General features: G+C 43.9%; 1 protein-coding gene, 1 long non-coding RNA gene and 1 pseudogene across 11 annotated transcripts in view; 2 read left to right on the top strand and 1 right to left on the bottom strand.

Moving 5' to 3' along the window:
* Positions 1 to 13,573, top strand: part of ogdha (oxoglutarate dehydrogenase a) — a 42,105-nt gene extending 28,532 nt beyond the window's left edge. For all 3 annotated transcript variants that reach the window (XM_022211665.2, XM_022211666.2, XM_051950585.1), the window contains 19 exons: positions 2,925 to 3,040; positions 3,640 to 3,794; positions 3,865 to 4,011; positions 4,814 to 4,904; positions 4,986 to 5,165; positions 5,680 to 5,808; positions 5,882 to 6,061; positions 6,314 to 6,466; positions 6,577 to 6,679; positions 7,104 to 7,232; positions 7,314 to 7,464; positions 7,539 to 7,666; positions 8,325 to 8,503; positions 9,080 to 9,151; positions 9,597 to 9,722; positions 9,833 to 9,905; positions 9,984 to 10,147; positions 10,933 to 11,087; positions 11,172 to 13,573. In XM_022211665.2, the coding sequence (XP_022067357.1) occupies positions 2,925 to 3,040; positions 3,640 to 3,794; positions 3,865 to 4,011; positions 4,814 to 4,904; positions 4,986 to 5,165; positions 5,680 to 5,808; positions 5,882 to 6,061; positions 6,314 to 6,466; positions 6,577 to 6,679; positions 7,104 to 7,232; positions 7,314 to 7,464; positions 7,539 to 7,666; positions 8,325 to 8,503; positions 9,080 to 9,151; positions 9,597 to 9,722; positions 9,833 to 9,905; positions 9,984 to 10,147; positions 10,933 to 11,087; positions 11,172 to 11,292 (2,552 nt within the window). In that variant the 3' untranslated portion in view covers positions 11,293 to 13,573. The remainder of the gene's footprint in view (positions 1 to 2,924; positions 3,041 to 3,639; positions 3,795 to 3,864; positions 4,012 to 4,813; positions 4,905 to 4,985; positions 5,166 to 5,679; positions 5,809 to 5,881; positions 6,062 to 6,313; positions 6,467 to 6,576; positions 6,680 to 7,103; positions 7,233 to 7,313; positions 7,465 to 7,538; positions 7,667 to 8,324; positions 8,504 to 9,079; positions 9,152 to 9,596; positions 9,723 to 9,832; positions 9,906 to 9,983; positions 10,148 to 10,932; positions 11,088 to 11,171) is intronic.
* On the bottom strand, positions 13,569 to 14,867 carry LOC127534716 (uncharacterized). Of its 8 annotated transcripts, XR_007943079.1 has the most exons (4): positions 14,049 to 14,867; positions 13,965 to 13,985; positions 13,776 to 13,901; positions 13,569 to 13,733 (listed from the first exon to the last, which is right to left on the bottom strand). It is a non-coding gene; the product is annotated as an uncharacterized LOC127534716 (long non-coding RNA). The 8 variants fall into 8 exon arrangements; XR_007943074.1 differs by having other exon boundaries at positions 13,776 to 13,859; positions 13,902 to 14,867; XR_007943073.1 differs by having other exon boundaries at positions 13,965 to 14,867.
* An 882-nt stretch (positions 14,868 to 15,749) lies between these two features.
* Positions 15,750 to 19,973, top strand: part of LOC110963341 (zinc finger MIZ domain-containing protein 2-like) — a 23,506-nt pseudogene continuing 19,282 nt past the window's right edge.

Here is a 19,973-nt window from a genome sequence, read left to right as displayed (position 1 = left end):
GTTTCACCGAGTTGTGTTTGTGTGGACGTCCAGCAGCATCCGTCTGAGCTGCTTCTGATTCCTAACTGATGCATGTTGTTGCTGTGTGTCTGTTAGATGATTACATACTCATCTCATGGACGCTGGTCTTTAATAACCAGCTCTAGTGAATGAAGCTCCTGATGAGTGTTACTTGAAATTAGAGAAGTTATTCCAGGAAAAATGTCAGAACCTCCTCACATCCAGCTGGTTCTTCATCTACGGAAAGTTCTGCTGTACCTTCATACTGGGAATATTTCCAGAGTTCCAGGTCCTTAGACGTGCTCAAAGTTGGTGATTACAAAATTATCAAAAACCAGATTTAGTGTTTAGATTGTGACACTTAGTGGAAGAAAAATTAATCTGGTCAGAACATATACAGGTAAAAGCCAGAAAATTAGAATATTTTCATAAACTTGATTTATTTCCGTAATTGCGAACAAAAGGTATAACTTTTACATTATATGTAATCATTGCACGCAGACTGATGCACTTCAAATGTTTATTTATTTAATTTTGATGATCATAGGTGGCAACAAATGAAAATCCGACATTCCGTGGGTCAGAAAATTAGAATATTACCTGAGGCCAATACAAAAACAGGATTTGTAGAAATGTTGGCCAACTGAAAAGTATGAACGTGAAAAATATGAGCATGTACAGTACTCAATACTTGGTTGGAGCTCCTTTTGCCTCAATGACTGCATTAATGCGGCGTGGCATGGAGTCGATCAGTTTCTGGCACTGCTCAGGTGTTATGAGAGCCCAGGTTGCTTTGATAGTGGCCTTCAGCTCTTCTGCATTTTTGGGTCTGGCATTCTGCATCTTCCTCTTAACAATACCCCACAGATTTTCGATGGGGCTAAGGTCGGGCGAGTTGGCTGGCCAATTGAGTACAGAAATATCATGGTCCTTAAACCAGGCACTGGTAGATTTGGCACTGTGTGCAGGCGCCAAGTCCTGTTGGAACATAAAATCCCCACCTCCATAAAGCAGGTCAGCAGCAGGAAGCATGAAGTGCTCTAAAACTTGCTGGTAGACGGCTGCGTTGACCTTGGATCTCAGGAAACAGAGTGGACCGACACCAGCAGATGACATGGCACCCCAAACCATCACTGATGGTGGAAACTTCACACTAGACTTCAGGCAACGTGGATCCTGTGCCTCTCCTGTCCTCCTCCAGACTCTGGGACCTCGATTTCCAAAGGCAATGCAAAATTTGCAAATTTGCTTTCATCAGAAAACATAACTTTGGACCACTCAGCTGCAGTCCAGCTCTTTTTCCTTAGCCCAGGTGAGACGCTTTGCGCGCTGTTTCTTGTTCAAAAGAGGCTTGACACGAGGTATGCGGCAGTTGAAACCCATGTCTTTCATGCGTCTCTTGGTGGTGGATTTTGAAGCACTGACTCCTGCAGCAGTCCAGTCCTTGTGAATCTCCCCCACATTTTTGAATGGGTTTTTTTTCCACAATCTTCACCAGGGCGCGGTGATCCCTGTCGCTTGTACACTTTTTCCTACCACAGTTTTTCCTACCCTTTGCCTCTCCATTAATGTGTTTGGACACAGAGCTTTGAGAACAGCCAACCTTTTCAGCAATAACCTTTTGAGTCTTGCCCTCCTTGTGCAATGTGTCAATGGTTGCCTTTTGGACAGCTGTCAAATCTGAAGTCTTCCCCATGTTTGTGTAAGCTTCAGAACTGGACTGAGAGACCATTTAAAGCCCTTTGCAGGTGTTTTGAGTTAATCAGCTGGTTAGTGGGTGGCACCAGGTGTCTTCAAACTTGACCCATTTCACAATATTCTAATTTTCTGACCCACGGAATGTCGGATTTTCATTTGTTGCCACCTATGATCATCAAAATTAAATAAATAAACATTTGAAGTGCATCAGTCTGCGTGCAATGATTACATATAATGTAAAAGTTATACCTTTTGTTCGCAATTACGGAAATAAATCAAGTTTATGAAAATATTCTAATTTTCTGGCTTTTACCTGTACTTTATGATATTATGTTATGAGTTAATGTGACAAGAAACAACCCAAAAGGATGAAAAACCACCAAACTGGGACGTTGAAAGACGTAAAACCACCAAACTTCCTGTAGATAAAGAACCAGATGATCTGAGGAGGTTTAGGAGGAACTTTGTTCAGATTCACTCTTTGGTTGATTTTATTCTGAAGGACTCATAAATGTGTTGACTTCCTGTGAGATCCTTTAACTTCCTGTCTGATGGTCTCCACTTCCTCCTGAGAACATTTAGAACGTTCAGGTTTTATCTTCATCAGCTTGGTTTGATTTAATGTGAATGAACTGAAACTAACAAGTTCTCCTGTTTGATTTGATTTGTTCTGACCCTCCTCCTCTTCATCCTCCTACTCCTCCTCCTTTTCGTCCTCCTTCTCTTCATCCTCCTCTTCATCTTCTTCCTCCTTCTCTTCCTCCTCCTCTTTTTCCTCCTCCTCTTCCCTCCCCTCCTCCTCCTCTTTTCCTCCTCCTCTTCCCTCCCCTCCTCCTCCTCTTTTCCTCCTCCTCTTCCCTCCACTCCTCCTACTCTTTTTCCTCCTCCTCTTCATCCTCATCCTCCTTCTCTTCCTCCTCCTCTTTTTCTCCTCCTCTTCCCTCCCCTCCTTTTCATCCTCCTCCTCTTTTTCCTCCTCCTCTTCCCTCCCCTCCTCCTCCAACTCCTCCTTCTCTTCATCCTCTTCCTTGTCTTCTTCCTGCATGTTGACTGATTCCATGTTTCTGCTCCATCTCTAAATGTTCTGGTTGGTCTTCTGTCTGTCTGGTCTCCTCCTACCACCTCCTCCTCTCCTCACCTCCTTCCCTCCTCTTTGTTTCTCCTCTTTGTCCCCCCCCCCCCCCCCCCCCCCAATCCTGTGCCGCGGTGCATCGTGGGAACTGTAGGCTTCTACGGTCTGGACGAGTCGGACCTGGACAAGGTGTTCCGCCTGCCCACCACCACCTTCATCGGAGGCTCTGAGAGCGTTCTGCCTCTGAAGGAGATCATTCGCCGCCTGGAGGTGAGACACTGATGCTGGAGGCGGTATCCATGGAGACCAGATAACAAACAGGAAGTAGATAAACACCACAAGATGACACGGTTATATCTACAGTATGTGGAGGCAAAACCACCACAAAGAGACACAAAATGACAACAAAAACGGACACTAAGTGAACCTAAAGAGATGAAACTGTCCCTAAGACACATTAAATGTCCAAAATGAGACACAAAACAACAAAAAAGAGACACAAAATGAGAAATACTAGAGAAAACAAGACCCTAAATGACAAAAACGAGATTCAAAATGTAAAAAAATAACAGTAAGGAGACCAAAAAATGACCCAAAAAAAGGACACAAAAAGACAAATGGATAAGAAAATAAGACACGTATTGACAAAAATGAGACAAAACATGACAGAAAGGAGACGCCAGCTGGAGGTTCAGGAAAACCTCCAGCTAGTTTCTCCTGAAGCTCCTACCACTACCAGGACCTGGATGACTGAGAATGTAGAAGAAGGCTGAGGAGACATTAGTTGGTGTTTTTATTCCTGGTCAGCATCAGGACTCAGAATGAAATGTTGTTGTGTTGTAGCTGCAGCTGCTCTGTCTGTCCTCCAGATGGCGTACTGTCAGCACATCGGGGTGGAGTTCATGTTCATCAACGACCTTGAGCAGTGCCAGTGGATCAGGCAGAAGTTCGAGACTCCGGGTGTGATGCAGTTCACTCTGGAGGAGAAGAGGACTCTGCTGGCCCGGATGGTCCGATCCACCAGGTAACCAGAACACCTGTCGCCCTGCAGCGCTCTGTCAGAACAGGAAGTAAAACTCTTCACTCGTGTCCAGGTTCGAGGAGTTCCTGCAGAAGAAGTGGTCCGCAGAGAAACGCTTCGGTCTGGAGGGATGTGAGTCTCTGATTCCTGCCCTGAAGACCATCATCGATAAATCCTCAGAGAACGGAGTGGAGAACGTCATCATGGGCATGCCCCACAGGTAGCACTCACCTGGACACAGGTAGCACTTACTGGACACAGCAGACAAAAGTAGCGTGGATATTAATGTTGTAAAGTATCAATAACCTGGATATTAATGTTCTAATATATCAGTAATCTAGATATTAACCCTTTAAGCTTCAGTCAATTCCAGCCGTTTTCAGTACAAAAAATCGCTAATATTCTATTTTTAAATAAAAAAAATTACGAAAAATACGGGGAATATTGGACGGGCATCGCCAGGTGCATTTCCTTGAAAAGGACCGATTCGGGGATTTTATACCGACTTCAAGACATGTTTTGGACAAAATAGTTTACTGGCTTGTGTCATCTGGATGTAAAAGGTTGGATTATGGCCGTTTTTTGTGGAATCTTTTTTTTTGTGTGTAATAATGAACCCGGAAATGTGAGTCGCGCTGTGTGCGTTGAAGCCGTGTATAGAGAACGGATGGATGAATATTTGTTTTTGTCGGACAAATGTGTTTTTCTCACCCGCTGTGGTAATCGCATCTGAAAGTGGTTTATACCGGCGGATTCATGAGAATCTAAGCTTTCCATCGGTGTATAGTGTTTGTATAAGCGCGTTTGCGGCCGTCGGACATTCTTGAAATTCCTATGCAAATTAGTAGGTGTACCGCCGGCGGTACACTGAAGCTTAAAGGGTTAATGTTCTAATATATCAATAATCTTGATATTAATGTTCTAATATATCAATAATCTGGATATTAATGTTCAAAAATATCAATCTGTATATTTAATCTGGTCCACGTTGGTTTAAACAAACTGTTTCGTATTTCCTTCAGGGGTCGACTGAACGTTCTGGCCAACGTGATCCGTAAAGAGCTGGAGCAGATCTTCTGCCAGTTTGACTCCAAACTGGAAGCAGCAGATGAGGTATTTTCACTGCCTACCAGGAATAAATAAATAAATCCTGATGTTCTTTAAAGATAAATGATGAACTGTTTGTGTTCTCAGGGTTCTGGAGACGTGAAGTACCACCTGGGGATGTACCACCGTCGGATCAACAGAGTCACCGACCGGAACATCACCCTGTCTCTGGTGGCCAACCCGTCCCACCTGGAGGCCGTGGACCCGGTGGTCCAAGGCAAGACAAAGGCCGACCAGTTCTACTGCGGAGACAACGACGGGAACAGGGTGGGGCTCGCAGTAAAAGTACTGCTTTAGAGTACAACTCAGAAGTACCGTTATCAACCAGCTCGTAGGCCACTACACAGACCGACTCAGTTTATAAAATTAAATTAGTGGTGGTTGGAGCCAGTTGTTGGGTTGTAGGCGGTTGTTGGGGTGTAGGCGGTTGTTGGGGTGTAGGCGGTTGTTGGGTTGGGTTGTAGCGTTTGTTGGGTTGTAGGCGTTTGTTGGGGGGTGTAGCCGGTTGTTGGGGTGTAGTTGGTTGTTGGGGTGTAGCTGGTTGTTGGGGTGTAGGCGTTTGTTGGGGTGTAGTTGGTTGTTGGGGTGTAGTTGGTTGTTGGGGTGTAGGCGTTTGTTGGGGGGTGTAGCCGGTTGTTGGGGTGTAGCCGGTTGTTGGGGTGTAGTTGGTTGTTGGGGTGTAGGCGTTTGTTGGGGGGTGTAGCCGGTTGTTGGGGTGTAGCTGGTTGTAGCCGGTGTTTACTGTGAGGTGTGTCAGTCTGATCTCTCCCTGTGTGTCCAGGTGATGTCCATCCTGCTCCATGGAGACGCAGCGTTTGCCGGTCAAGGCATCGTCTATGAGACCTTTCATCTGTCCGACCTGCCGTCCTACACCACGCACGGCACCGTGCATGTCGTCGTCAACAACCAGGTAACTACACAGACGGGTAAAGCTGTCACACCTGAACCCGAACCGAGACTGAGCTGTCCCTGTCCGTCCTCAGATCGGCTTCACCACCGACCCTCGCATGGCCCGCTCGTCTCCGTACCCGACAGACGTGGCTCGAGTCGTCAACGCTCCCATCTTCCACGTCAACGCTGACGACCCCGAGGCCGTCATCTACGTCTGCAAGGTGGCCGCCGAGTGGAGGGCCACGTTCCACAAGGACGTGGTGGTCGACCTGGTCAGTGTTCAGCTACACCAACAACAGCAACATCATAACTAAATGTTTAATCCACAACCCAAATATAGCTTACAGTGGAATATCAGACCTTTCTGGAAAACACTAACCTTTGAATCCATTTTACTCCAGAACTACAGAAAGTGGGTCAGACCACTGTGCTTCTAAACCCTTCATACATGCTGAGAATAATCTGCTGAAATGATTTAAATCTGTCGGCCTACAAACACCACATTAATGTTTACCTGTGTGCAGGTGTGCTACCGCCGGATGGGTCACAACGAGATGGACGAGCCGATGTTCACTCAGCCGCTGATGTACAAACAGATCAAGAAGCAGAAGCCCGTTCTGCTGAAATACGCCGAGAAGCTGATCGCAGAGGGAGCAGTGAGCCGACAGGAGTACGAGGTTAAGACACCTGGAGGACGACTCACCTGGAGGAACACGCTGTTACATTTTACAGTTCAATGAAGTCCATTAGTCACTTTTCAGACAAACCGTTTCCGTTCTGTCTGCAGGAGGAGATCGCCAAATACGATAAGATCTGTGAGGAGGCGTACGCTCGCTCTAAAGACGAGAAGATCCTCCACATCAAGCACTGGCTGGACTCTCCATGGCCCGGTGAGAGGAGCCTGCTCCATCAGCTGGTCCACCTGAACATTCACAAACACATCTCCTATCTGCAGCGAACCAGCTGATGTCTTCTGTAGAAAAACTCTGAGATGAACTCAGTGAAGTTCAGCTTTTCATTCATCTCTTCCTTTTCTCTCTCTTTTCTCCTCGATCCCTTCTTTGTTCCTCTGTCATAGTGTGATCATGATGTGGGATTTAAATAATGTTCTGTGGTTTTTGATGTGACAAACGGTTAAATCAGAGAAGTAAACATGATAATCGAGTTTTCTGTTTGATCCTGAGATGTGAAACTTTCAGAATCAGTTTTGACCGAATGAAGAGCAGAAAACCTTCAGATCCAGAAGGTTTACAGAATCACAGGAGGCAGTCTGAAGGTTCTGGTCTGTTGCTGACTAACTGTTGTTGTCTTCAGGTTTTTTCACTCTGGACGGACAACCCAAGTCCATGAGCTGCCCGTCCACCGGCCTGACCGAAGAGAACCTGAACCACATCGGAGGGGTCGCCTCCTCAGTCCCAGTGGAGGACTTCACCATCCACGGAGGTCTGAGCAGAACATTAGGTCCATTTAGACCCAGATAGAGTCTCTGGTGCTGCCTTCACTGACCCTCTGTTGTTGAATCAGGTCTGAGTCGGATCCTGAAGGGCCGGGGCGAGATGATCAAGAACCGGACCGTGGACTGGGCTCTGGGAGAGTACATGGCCTTCGGCTCGCTGCTGAAGGAAGGAATCCACATCAGACTGTCGGGTCAAGACGTGGAGAGAGGAACCTTCAGGTAGAACTAGAACCTGATGTCTGCAGGAAGGCTGGGTCTAGAACAGGAAGTAAAGCTGCCGTTTGTCTCCTCAGCCACCGGCACCACGTCCTCCACGACCAGAACGTGGACAAGAGGATCTGCATCCCCATGAACCACCTGGCTCCGGACCAGGCGCCCTACACCGTCTGCAACAGCTCGCTGTCCGAGTACGGAGTCCTGGGTGAGTCCAGCAAGAACCTGTTCAGAACCAGCTGCTTCTTCATCTACACAAACTTTAGTAGATTTAGTGAAGCCATAGAAAGTTTAACCTTCATGCTGTGAATATTTCCCTCGGGATTAATAAAGTATCCATTTTCAGATACAGAACATTTTCTTTGTGATCATTTTGTGTCTTTTGTCTCATTATAGTCATTTTGTGTCTCATTTAGGTTATTTGGTCTCATTTGTGTCAAATTTTGGTCATTTTATGTCTCATTTTGGGTGTTTTGAGTCTCATTTTGTTTATTTTGAGTCTCATTTTGTTTATTTTGAGTCTCATTTTGTTTGTGTCTCATTTTTGTTATTTTTTTGTCATTTTTTGTGTCATTCAGGTTATTTTGTGTCATTTTGTTTTTTTTCTGGTTGTTTTGTGTGTTTTAAGTTTCATTTTGTGTCCTGTTTTGTTCATTTTACGTGATATTGTGTTTTTTTTGTCATTTACTCTCATATTCACAGTATGAGGGTAAAACTCTGCACGGCTTTAGTAAACGTCCTAAAGTGAGTGAACATTAAAACCAGCTGACTCTGAGGGGTTTGGGAGGAAACTTTGATGAGACTTGTTGGATTTGAATCGATGACGAAGCCGTTTGTCCTGAACTTTCTCTCTCTTTGGTCTCCAGGCTTCGAGTTGGGTTTTGCGATGGCGAGTCCGAATGCTCTGATCCTGTGGGAGGCTCAGTTTGGAGACTTCCACAACACGGCTCAGTGCATCATCGACCAGTTCATCTGTCCGGGTCAGGCCAAGTGGGTCCGACAGAACGGGATCGTGCTGCTGCTGCCGCACGGCATGGAGGGGATGGTGAGGACGACCAGAGAGTCCTGGACGACTGGAGACTCGTCTGGAATAACTGGAAATGGTTCAGACGGCTAGACACGCATCCAAAGAACTAAAAAAGAATGGCCAAAAAGAGTTTAAAACTTTCCAAGATTAAATAAAAGTAGTCCAAAATGACTCAATAGGTGACTGAGATCACCTGAAACCTGATCAAGATTACTTAAAAAATGTAAGTTACTTCAAAAATGGCCAAAGTTACTTGAAAAGGTCCAAGTTTACTCACTCAGTTGGACCAAGCACTCTGCTGGTCCACTAACAAGTAATCTGATTACTTCCGAGTAGAGTATTTGCTTTACTTGGAAGTAATTTGATTGCTGTCTGATATCTGACAGAACTGTTGTAAACCAGATGTTTAGAAGAGTATTTACTTTACCAGGAGGTAATCAGATTACTTGCCAATAGAGCAAATACTCTGCTGGTCCAGTAGGAGGTAATCAGATTACTGTGGGTGATCTCTGACAGCTGCTGTAAACTGAATGTTTAGGAGAGTATTGCTCCACTAGGAAGTAATCAGATTACTGAATCTGAGTCTGTTTTCAGGGTCCAGAACATTCTTCGGCCCGTCCAGAGAGGTTCCTCCAGATGTGCAACGATGACCCAGATGTGATGCCGGTAAGAGGAGCTCAGAGTTCTAACGTTGGTTCTCCTGTTTGGAGTTCTAACGTTGGTTCTCCTGTTTGGAGTTCTAACGTTGGTTCTCCTGTTTGGAGTTCTAACGTTGGTTCTCCTGTTTGGAGTTCTAACGTTGGTTCTCCTGTTCGGAGTTCTAACGCTGGTTCTCCTGTTCGGAGTTCTAACGCTGGTTCTCCTGTTCGGAGTTCTAACGTTGGTTCTCCTGTTCGGAGTTCTAACGCTGGTTCTCCTGTTCGGAGTTCTAACGCTGGTTCTCCTGTTCGGAGTTCTAACGCTGGTTCTCCTGTTCGGAGTTCTAACGCTGGTTCTCCTGTTCGGAGTTCTAACGCTGGTTCTCCTGTTCGGAGTTCTAACGCTGGTTCTCCTGTTCGGAGTTCTAACGTTGGTTCTCCTGTTCGGAGTTCTAACGCTGGTTCTCCTACAGAACATCTCCGAGGACTTCGCTGTGCGTCAGCTGTACGACTGTAACTGGATTGTGGTGAACTGTTCTTCTCCTGGAAACTACTTCCACGTTCTCAGAAGGCAGATCCTGCTGCCCTTCAGGAAGCCGGTAACGACCATCATGAGAATGTCGTGTAGACCTTCTATTAATCTACCAGAACATAAGTGTGGTTCTCTCAGCAGGAAGTCTTGATCTAACGTTGAACTTGTTCTCCGCAGCTGATCGTCTTCACTCCTAAATCTCTGCTGCGTCACCCAGAAGCTCGGTCCAGCTTCGACGAGATGCTTCCTGGTAAGAACCTGCTGTTGGTGTTCAGTCTGTGGAGAACAGCTTCTACAGCGTCTTCATGATGTTCTCCGTGTTCTCCAGGAACTCACTTCCAGAGGCTGATCCCAGAAGCAGGTCCAGCAGCTCAGCGTCCAGAGGAGGTCCGCAGGTTGATCTTCTGCACCGGGAAGGTTTATTATGAGCTGACCAAAGAGAGGAAGAACCGAGGCCTGGAGGACACGGTGGCCATCGCTCGCATAGAGCAGGTACACAACCATCAGCAGTCTGTAGAACAGAGTGAAGCTGGTGCTTCTGTTTTGACTCGGGACTCTTCGGTTTTTACTGGTTCTGACTCGTTGGTCTTGACTGTCTTGAATCAGTTTTGACTTGTGACTCTTTGATGTTGACATGTGACTCGCCAATTTAGAGTTATTGGTCATGACTCTGTAGGTGTTGGTTTTGACTCGGCACTCTGCTTTTGACTCGTGACTTCCTGGTTTTGACTGAACTGTGTTTTTCACACGTTGACTTACTGGTCATAACTTGTTGACTCGTTTTTAACTCCAGACTCTGGGTTTGACTCGCCACTTGTTGACTCACTGATTTTTGATTCATGATAGGTTGACTTATTGACTTGCTGACGTTGACTCTGGACTCACCTCGTTACTAGTTGACTCGGTTTTGACTCGGCCATGACTCTACCTTCTGGTTTTGACTCGTGACTCACTGACTTGTTGGTTTTTACTCTGGAATCTGGTTTTGACTCATGACTTTCTAGATTTGACTGTTTTTTACATGTTAACTTACTAGTCATAACCCGTGGACTCATTTCTGACTCTCGACTCTGGGTTTGACTTGTGACTTGTTGATTCATTGATTTTGACTATTTCCTCTTGTCCTGACTTGGTGACTCGCTGGTTTGAACTCGTGACTCATTGATTTTTGACTCATCATAGGTTGACTTTCACTGGTCATAAGTTGTGGACTCGTCCCCCATCAGTAACCTGGTCTCGTGTCTTTGTGTCTCTCCGTGTCTCTTCGTGTCCGGCAGCTGTCTCCGTTCCCGTTCGACCAGGTGAAGTTCGAGTCGGAGCGTTTCGCCAACGCTGACTTGGTGTGGTGCCAGGAGGAGCACAAGAACCAGGGTTACTACGACTACGTGAAGCCTCGCATCAGGACCACCATCCAGAGAGCCAAGCCTGTCTGGTAACCGTCTCCGCGTCCCTCAGGTACTACGGCGACGTCACCACGGCATCCTCTGACTCTGACTCCTCCCCTTCCTCTCCACAGGTACGCTGGCAGAGAACCTGCGGCGGCTCCGGCGACGGGGAACAAGAACACTCACCTGATGGAGCTGCGGCGCTTCCTGGACACCGCCTTTGATCTGGACGCCTTCAAAGACCAGCAGTAGACCTGCAACACCTGGACAGACCTGTCTCACCTGTCTCACCTGGACATACACACACAACACAGTACACACAGTACTGCAGAAGTTCAGCACTCCATGAAGAAACCGTCTGATTCTAGTCTGAATGATTTTATTACAGATTCAGCTGCTTCTAACGACAACAACAGTACAAAAATATAGTAATACCCTGTTTAAATAATATAATATCATAATAAACCGGGCTGTAGTTGGAGCTCCAGTACTGCGTTCGGTCGTCCAGCAGCTTCAGGCTCAACTCCACCAAAGATAAATCTGAGTTTCCACCATGTTCTACTTTCTCTCTGATTTGAGGTTTTGTCTGTTAGACGGAGCCGAGTCTGAAAACCATCGATCATCAGAGACGTTTGACTTTCCCTGTGACTGATTAGAACACAAGAACTCACTCTAAGTAAAATCAGCAAAATTCTGAATAAAGTCTGGTTGCGTTTGCTTGAGTTAGTGTTTCCTAAAATAGAAAACACAACCGATTAAAATATGGTCTTAAATTGATGACATTTCAACTGAAGTCTGGTACTGTTTGATCAAATCCCTTTTAATGTTTTAGTTTTTTTGTTGTTTTTTTTTTAACCAGAAAGAGTCTAGATCATCCGTAGAGTTTTCTACAAACAGCTTCATGTGTTTCGTTTGATTCATTAGTTAATTAAAAATGTTTTTTGTTTTATTTTTGCACGAGCAGCCAGAACCGAAGACGGCAAAAAGGGCAGCATTTTGAATGAAATCTGGTGTTCATGATCCAGAACTTCACCAGAGTAAAATCTGGTCCTGAATCAACAAAAAACAGTCCCAGGAAGTAATCAGATTACTTCCAAGCAGAGCAAATACTCTTCTGGTCTACTTGGAAGTAATCAGATTACTGTGGGTGATATTGGACAGAGCTGCTGAAAACTGAATGTTTGGGAGAATATTTTCTCTGCTAGGAAGTAATCAGATTACAAAATCTGGTTTTAAAACTGAGAATTTTGACAGGAGTCTGTTGATGAAAGGTTAAACGTACGTAGACAGGAAGTTTGTAAAAAAAAAAACAAAAAAAAAAACATTTGAGCCAAAAACAAGAAACGATTGACACTTCGATGTCGTCAAGAGTTGCCAGAGAAGTCGCCAAGTGTCTGAGAAACAAATGGCAACAAATCCGTGTTTGAGGCAACATGGTTAAAAAATGAGTTTTTTTTTTTTTTTTTTTTTTCTGGTGGAGCTGAGCCTGAAACTTTATTGCTAACACACACAAACTCGTCTCTATGTGAGATGGGGACCGACTTTTCCATCACCTGTGGCGATCACCTCCAAGAACCCCATGGGAACCCTTTAGAATAGCTCCTGTGTTCATTTTAAAAGGTGGCCCAACAATGTCATGACTACAAATGCGCACACACAAAATCGTCTCTCTATGAGATGGGGACCGACTTCTTCATCATCACTTGTGGGGACCTCCTCTAAAAACCCCATAGATACCTTTACAGTAGCTCTGGTATTCATTTTAAGAGGTGTCCTTTATGGGGACCTGGTTTTTATTCCCCGTGCCACAAGAGGTCCCCTGTAGACACAACGTTGTCCCCACAACATGATCATTAAGATTTCAAACACACAAAGTCAGATACACACACACACTCCCTCCAGCTGTTATTCCAGAGCAAACGGTTCAGACTTCAAGCACAGAGTGAGACCTCCTGTTTTACTTCACCTTCTTCATCTTCATCACTCCCTCCTGACGCAGGACCACTTCCTGTTCGTCGTCGTCTTCTTTTTCTTCTTTGCCCCCCAAAAAGTTGCAGGAAAAATGCCTCTTTTGCTAAAATGGCTCGTTAGCATCATTAGCGCTCCCCGTTGTAAGTGGATGGGGGCGGGGCTAGCTGGGTGCAGGTGTGTTCGTTAAGGAGAGTCTCTAATTAGTCACCGTGGCGATGCTCCCCAAGAAGGTTTTATTGTCTTTTATTTTGAAAGGGTGTGTGGGGAATTAAACGGTGCGCTCCGTTTGGCGCCCCCGACTGGAAACCAAACGGCCTCTGATCGATTCGACCCCTCGGCCGGCGCTCACCTGGTGCCAAAACGGATCCCGCGTCTCACGTTTTTCCTGTTTTCCGTGTTCTGCGAGCAGCCGGACAAAGTCTGCCGGCGGGAAACGAGATTCTCCGGAAGAGAAGCGACGGCTTCTGTGAGACAAAGAAAATGATTTATTTATTTTCATAATAGGGAATTGAACTTCTCTTCATTATTTTGCTTCATTCAATAAAGATGCTGTATGTATGAAGAGCTGCTTCCTGTCCTCTCTGTTCACCAACCACACGTCTGATTCTAGTCATGACCTGTTGACCCACTGGTTTTAACTCATGACCCACTGGTTTTACCTCAAGACTCAATTGTTTTACCTCATGACTCACTGGCTTTACCTCATGACTCACTGGTTTTACCTCATGACTCACTGGTTTTACCTCATGACTCACTGGTTTTACCTCATGACCCACCGGTTTTACCTCATGACCCAATGGTTTTACCTCATGACCCAATGGTTTTACCTCATGACCCACCGGTTTTATCTCATGACCCAATGGTTTTACCTCATGACCCAATGGTTTTACCTCATGACCCAATGGTTTTATCTCATGACCCAATGGTTTTACCTCATGACCCAATGGTTTTACCTCATGACCCACCGGTTTTACCTCATGACCCACCGGTTTTATCTCATGACCCACCGGTTTTACCTCATGACCCAATGGTTTTACCTCATGACCCACCGGTTTTACCTCATGACCCAATGGTTTTACCTCATGACCCAATGGTTTTACCTCATGACCCAATGGTTTTACCTCATGACCCACCGGTTTTACCTCATGACCCAATGGTTTTACCTCATGACCCAATGGTTTTACCTCATGACCCAATGGTTTTACCTCATGACCCACCGGTTTTACCTCATGACCCAATGGTTTTATCTCATGACCCACCGGTTTTACCTCATGACCCAATGGTTTTACCTCATGACCCACCGGTTTTACCTCATGACCCACTGGTTTTACCTCATGAACCATGACTCACTGGTTTTGACTCATGATAGGCTGACTTGTTGACGTTGACTCTGGACTCTGTTCTTTACTTATTGACTAGGTTTGACTCGTTGATTTTCACTTGTTGGTTTTTACTCTGGGGCTTGGTTTTACCCATGACTTTCTACATTTGACTGTTTTGTTTATGTGTTGACTAGTTATAACCCACGGACTTGTTTTTAACTCGAGACTCTGGATTTGACTCAACTCATTGATTTTGACTCTGGACTCTAGGCTAACTCTGGACTAGGTTTCGACTCGATCGCGACTTTGTGGAAACTCTGGAGGAAAAGCTGCTCTTATGGAATATTTTATCACTTCAGAGAGATTCAAGTTATTGATTAAAACTGATCAGAGTCCTCAGTAGGAAGGAACTGTAAATAAAGTCTGGTAGAATTAGATAAGAAAAAACTTAATGAACATGGAGTTTGTCAGAGAAACCTCTGAGAATTTAACGAGAATGACCCCACATTTTTGGGAAATCTTTGAACATTTTTTGGTGGAAAAACAGAAATATTAAAAATGTTTCTTAAGAACATTCACATAAAAATCACCCAAAATCCTGCGAATTTTGCTGGATTTTGGTTGATTCTTATGTGAATGTATTTAAAGAAAATATTAGAAGTTTTACTGATATGTAATCATTTTATATATTTTTAGGATTTTTAGAAAATTTTTACTCATTTTTCGGAAAATATTTCCAAGAATTTTCTTGCTAAATTTGGGGAATTTTTTTTAACATAAAACTTTTAAGGGAAACTTTTAAGGAATTATTGGAATTCTCTTCCTGAAGGTTTTGCAAATTTTCAGAAATTTGGGGAATATTTTTGCAGAATTTTTGGATTTTTTTCAGACAAGGAAACAATATTTTTGGTACCCATAAATGAAGACAACAGGAGGGTTAATATTTTATCTGAGTGGAACTAAAACTGTGAGTTTCAATAAAGTCTGGTTCTGTTTGATCAAAGACAGGAGTCAAGTTAAAAACTGACCAAATGTTGAATGAAGTCTGATGCAGTTTAATTAAAGATGAAATATGCATGTAAAAGGTGTGGATTTGACAGCAAAACCAATTTAACCAGCATAAAGTCAAGTCTAACACCGTAGAATTTGCCATTGAAGTGTGGTTCTGTTTAATTAAAGATGAGATTCATGTGTAGAAGGCAGGAATGAGAAAAACTGATTTAACCTGCATGAAGTCTGCTCTAAAATAAACCAGAGGGTTGAAAATTCACTCAGTCAAGTCTAAAACTGGATAATCTTTGAAAGATTTTTGGTTCTTTTGGATCAAAACGTGTAGAAAATCAGATTTAACCGGAAGGGAGTTGACCTAAAAGTGGAGAAAATTTAATGAAGTCTGGTAGAAATCAGAGCCCAAGTACCTGTCTGTCTACCGGTCTATCTACCTATACATGTCTGTCTACCTATCTGTCTCTCTCTCGCCGGTCTAACCCGTCGTCGTTCCTCGACCGAGGCAGTGATGCGGCTGAGTCCCGGTGAAGCGGCTCCGGTGTCGGTCAGCAGGTCGGTGTAGCGGTGGTTCCGGTTCTCCGTGTTTCCTGTCCTCCCGTTGGTTCCCGGAGCAGCGGATGGTGTCGCGTCCTGACGCCGGGACACCAGACGCAGAGGCCGGCGACAGGGAGCGCTAGCTGGCTGCAGGGCTCCGTGTGGGATTTTACCGGGACGTTTCTGAATATTTGGGCCGGTTCCGGGGGTTCCGTTGACCCAGTAGGCTTCGCTCGGTTCTTGATGCCCCGGAGGCCCCGAGGAGGAGCTCGGACTGCGGAGCCCCGGAGCAGGGCTCGGACACCGGGGAAGTAGAGGAGGTAGGTCAGCCGTGGGGGGAGGACAGCCCGGCTGTGTGTGTTTATGTGCCCGGTGAATCATTGAGAAAATACCGGGGATTAAACCGTCGCTGCCCGGTTGAGGATCCACATGTCGGCTCCTGTTGGTGTTTTGTGTTGGTGGAAGGAGCTAGCTGGTGCTAACCGTTAGCCTCGCAGCATTCCATTGTCACAGCTAGCTAGGCTAACAGGCTAGCTCTGAGGAAGATTTTAACGATATTTTTTAAAATCAAATTCATTGTTCTTTTTCGCCGTTTATAATTTTCGCTCCACGGCTCTTTGAGTTAAAATGTTTCGGTGAGATATTTTTAGCCTCTCTGACACCGACGCTGCCGACCGGTGCCGTCTCGTTAGCATGCTAATGCTAACCAGCGGTGTATTGAGAAGCCGCTGTTAGCATGAGCCGACGACTCGTTGTAGGGAAGCGGCCGGCTAATGCTAACATGTTAACTGCACTGTTAGCATGTGAGCATCAGCCGATGGCTCGCTGTAGTGAAGCGGCAGGTCCCACAGCGCAGTTAGCATGTTAGCATCAGCCGACCGGTTCACTACAAGGAATCTCAAAATGTCTTCTCTGGTTTCACCTCCCGGGCGGCTAGAGCTGTGAGGCCGGGGAGCGGCGACAGCAGCCCGGGGAGGCTCCGGGCAGGAGGCCGGTTGGTAGTTCGAGGACCAGGCACTGAAACATGGACCTGTTTGGACACATTTAGCCGAAAACTGTCCTCTGGAGGAAAAAGTACTGACTGTCCTGTACTCCAACACATTTACACTGATTATTATTATTGTTACCATTATTATTGTTATTGTTGTTATTGGTGTTAAAAAGCAGCAGCTCATCAGGTTATTAAACAACAGGATGAAGTTAAAATGAGTGAAAACGGTCAGATGTTAAATCTGTTTGAAACTGACAAAAAACACAAATAATAGATGCAATAAAATAGAAAATAAATGAATTAAAAGTAAGTAAATAAAGGTGTAAAAACTGAAGAAATAAATTATTAATAACATTAAAAACAGAGCCAGACACCTAATAATATAGTAATAGTAATAAATAACATAGTAATAAATAGGATAAATCAGAGCAGATATTATAATTATTGGACAGCATCACTTTTTAAGACATTTCTACGTGTTAATATCCAGATTTTTCACATCTTGGTGCATAAATATCCTGATTGTGAATGTTTTATTGTAATAAGATACATATTTTTGGTGCTTTAGTGTTTTAATATCTTGGTTTTAAAGGTTTCTATATGTTAATATCCAAGTTTTTAACATTTTAGTGCATTAATATCCTGATTATGGATGTTAACTTGCTTATATTTTTGGTGTTTTGATGTGTTGTTATCTTGCATTTTTGACATCTTTACGTGTTAATATCCAGATTCCAGATTCTGGATGTTTTCTTGCTTTAATATCTGGCTGTAGTCTCTTTATTATCCAGGTTTGTGACGTGTTAATGGAGGTTTTCACAGCGTCTGACGGTGTTTAGTTGAGTCTGACCAACAGTAATGTGGGTCCAGTTTTACTCCTCAGCCTGTATTTTCACTTTATTTGCTCCTGTCGAGTTTCTGCTGTGTTTCCATTCTGATATTTCTGATTGTTTGTGTTTTCTTGCTGATCATTACAGCCTCATTTCTTGTGTATTGATCCATCACAAACAAACGATCGGTCTGTGATCAGAGTGTTCTCTGTGACTCCACCTGTTCTGGTAAAACGTGACTGAATGAAACTGAGCTCAGGTGACTCAGGTGTGTCTGCCGCTGGTTTACAGGCGCCTTTAGTGGTTTTACCTGTTTGTTAGTTGTTTGGATCGTTGGGAGGAAACTCTGAAACCTTCTCTTTACGACCACAGAGTTGTTTTTAAATGAGCTGAGAGCTTTAAAATCATTTAAACTTCTGAACACCAAGCTGCAGTTCCTGTGGTTCATTTTTAATCTAAAGATCTGCAGCTCTGAGGAACCAGAACGTCATGAGGAGGAGAGAGAATGATGGAGATGTCTGAGTTAGAACGACACGAAGAGACACAGATAGCACAAAAAGACAGAAAAATGGCACAAAACGGTCAAAAATGGCACAAAACGGTTCAAAAATGGCACAAAAAGACATAAAAATGGCACAAAACGGTTCAAAAATGGCACAAAAAGACAGAAAAATGGCACAAAACAGTCAAAAATGGCACAAAAAGACAGAAAAATGGCACGAAACGGTCCAAAAATGTCACGAAAAGACATATAAATGTCAAAAAATGGCACAAAACGGTCCAAAAATGGCACAAAACAGTCAAAAAATGGCACAAAAAGACAGAAAAATGGCACAAAATGGTCCAAAAATGGCACAAAACGGTCCAAAAATGGCATGAAACGGTCCAAAAATGCACAAAAAGATGCAAAGAATTACAAAAAGATTTTAAAATGACACAAAAAAAATGACAAAAATATGCAAAAATGACAAAATAACCAAAACAACACTAAAAGATGCAAAAATTACACAAAAAGATGCCAAACTGATGTGTTAATATCATGAACTTGGAAGTTTTGTTGCGTTTGTATCTGGTTGGTGTATTCTTAAAGCGGTTTTTGTTTTCCTGTGTGTATGTGGTGACATTTTAATGTTTTGTTGTTAATATTTGGCTTTTTAATGGTGTTAATTTCTGGGTTTTTGATGATGTGCTGCGTTAACATTCAGATATTTAGACTTTTGGTGCATCATACCTGGTTTATGAGGTTTTTATCTTGTTAATATTCAGATTTTTTACTGTGTTAGTCACTGATGTGCACGTTTTAGAGCGTTAACGTCACCATTTTCTGCATTTTGTTGTGTTACTATTTAGGTTTTTATCGTGTTCAGGTTGTGGGTCTTTGCTGTGTTAATATCTAGATTTTTTTCAGTATTTTATAGAAAGTCTTGAACTCTTTGGAAGTCGTCCAGAGCAGCAGTGTTTGGCTGTAGAGGAGCTAAAGTCCGTCCTCCATGTGCTGCTGAAATGTGACCTTTATCAGCTCCACGCCCCGTCCAGGTGATCTCAGGTGTTTGTTGTTGTTGTTGTTCTCACGCTGTTTTCTGGATCAACTGAGGCTCTGTCTGGACGCTTTCCTTCCACCGCTGACACCAAACACAAAGTCTGGATTTAGCTGCAGTGAAGAAGAGCCGCTTTTTATCTGAACAGGATGTGGAGCAACGATCAGCTGTAGCGTCTGGAAGCGGTCACAGGTCATTTACTTTGATGCTTGTTCTTCAAAACGACTCAAAAAAACCATCCAAAATTACTGTGAAGTTGTTAAAAATGACTTCTAACTTGCTTAAAATGACTCAGATCGGCCACACTGACTCCAAACTTGTTCTCAACATCTGAAAAATTTGCCAAAATGATTCAGAAATTCCACTAAAAAGACTCAAAATTTGTTCAAACCTGTAAATATTAGTCAGACGTGAACCAGACTGATTAAAGTGTGCATATAATGACTCAAACTAACAAATAATGTGCAGCAAGATGACTCCCAAACTGATCAAATGGCTTTAGTATTCATCCACAGGTTGTTCAAAACGACTCTGAGTCAAAAGTTGCTCATGCTGACCTCCAGCCTGGACAGCTCAAAACTCATTAACATGGACTCAAAACCTGTTAACATCTCAGAAAACGGCCATAATGACTCAAAAACCAGCAAAAATCACTGAAAAAACACTCAAACTTACTTAAAAGTCCAAGTCTCTAAAATAATGCTCCAAGATGCAAAAACATCTGGATATTTCTGCACCA

This window comes from Acanthochromis polyacanthus, chromosome 7, assembly GCF_021347895.1.
Source record: "Acanthochromis polyacanthus isolate Apoly-LR-REF ecotype Palm Island chromosome 7, KAUST_Apoly_ChrSc, whole genome shotgun sequence".
In the NCBI taxonomy this organism is placed as follows: domain Eukaryota; kingdom Metazoa; phylum Chordata; class Actinopteri; family Pomacentridae; genus Acanthochromis; species Acanthochromis polyacanthus.
The sequence above is the reverse complement of the archived record's forward strand: the minus strand, read 5'-3'. Positions and strand labels throughout refer to the sequence as shown.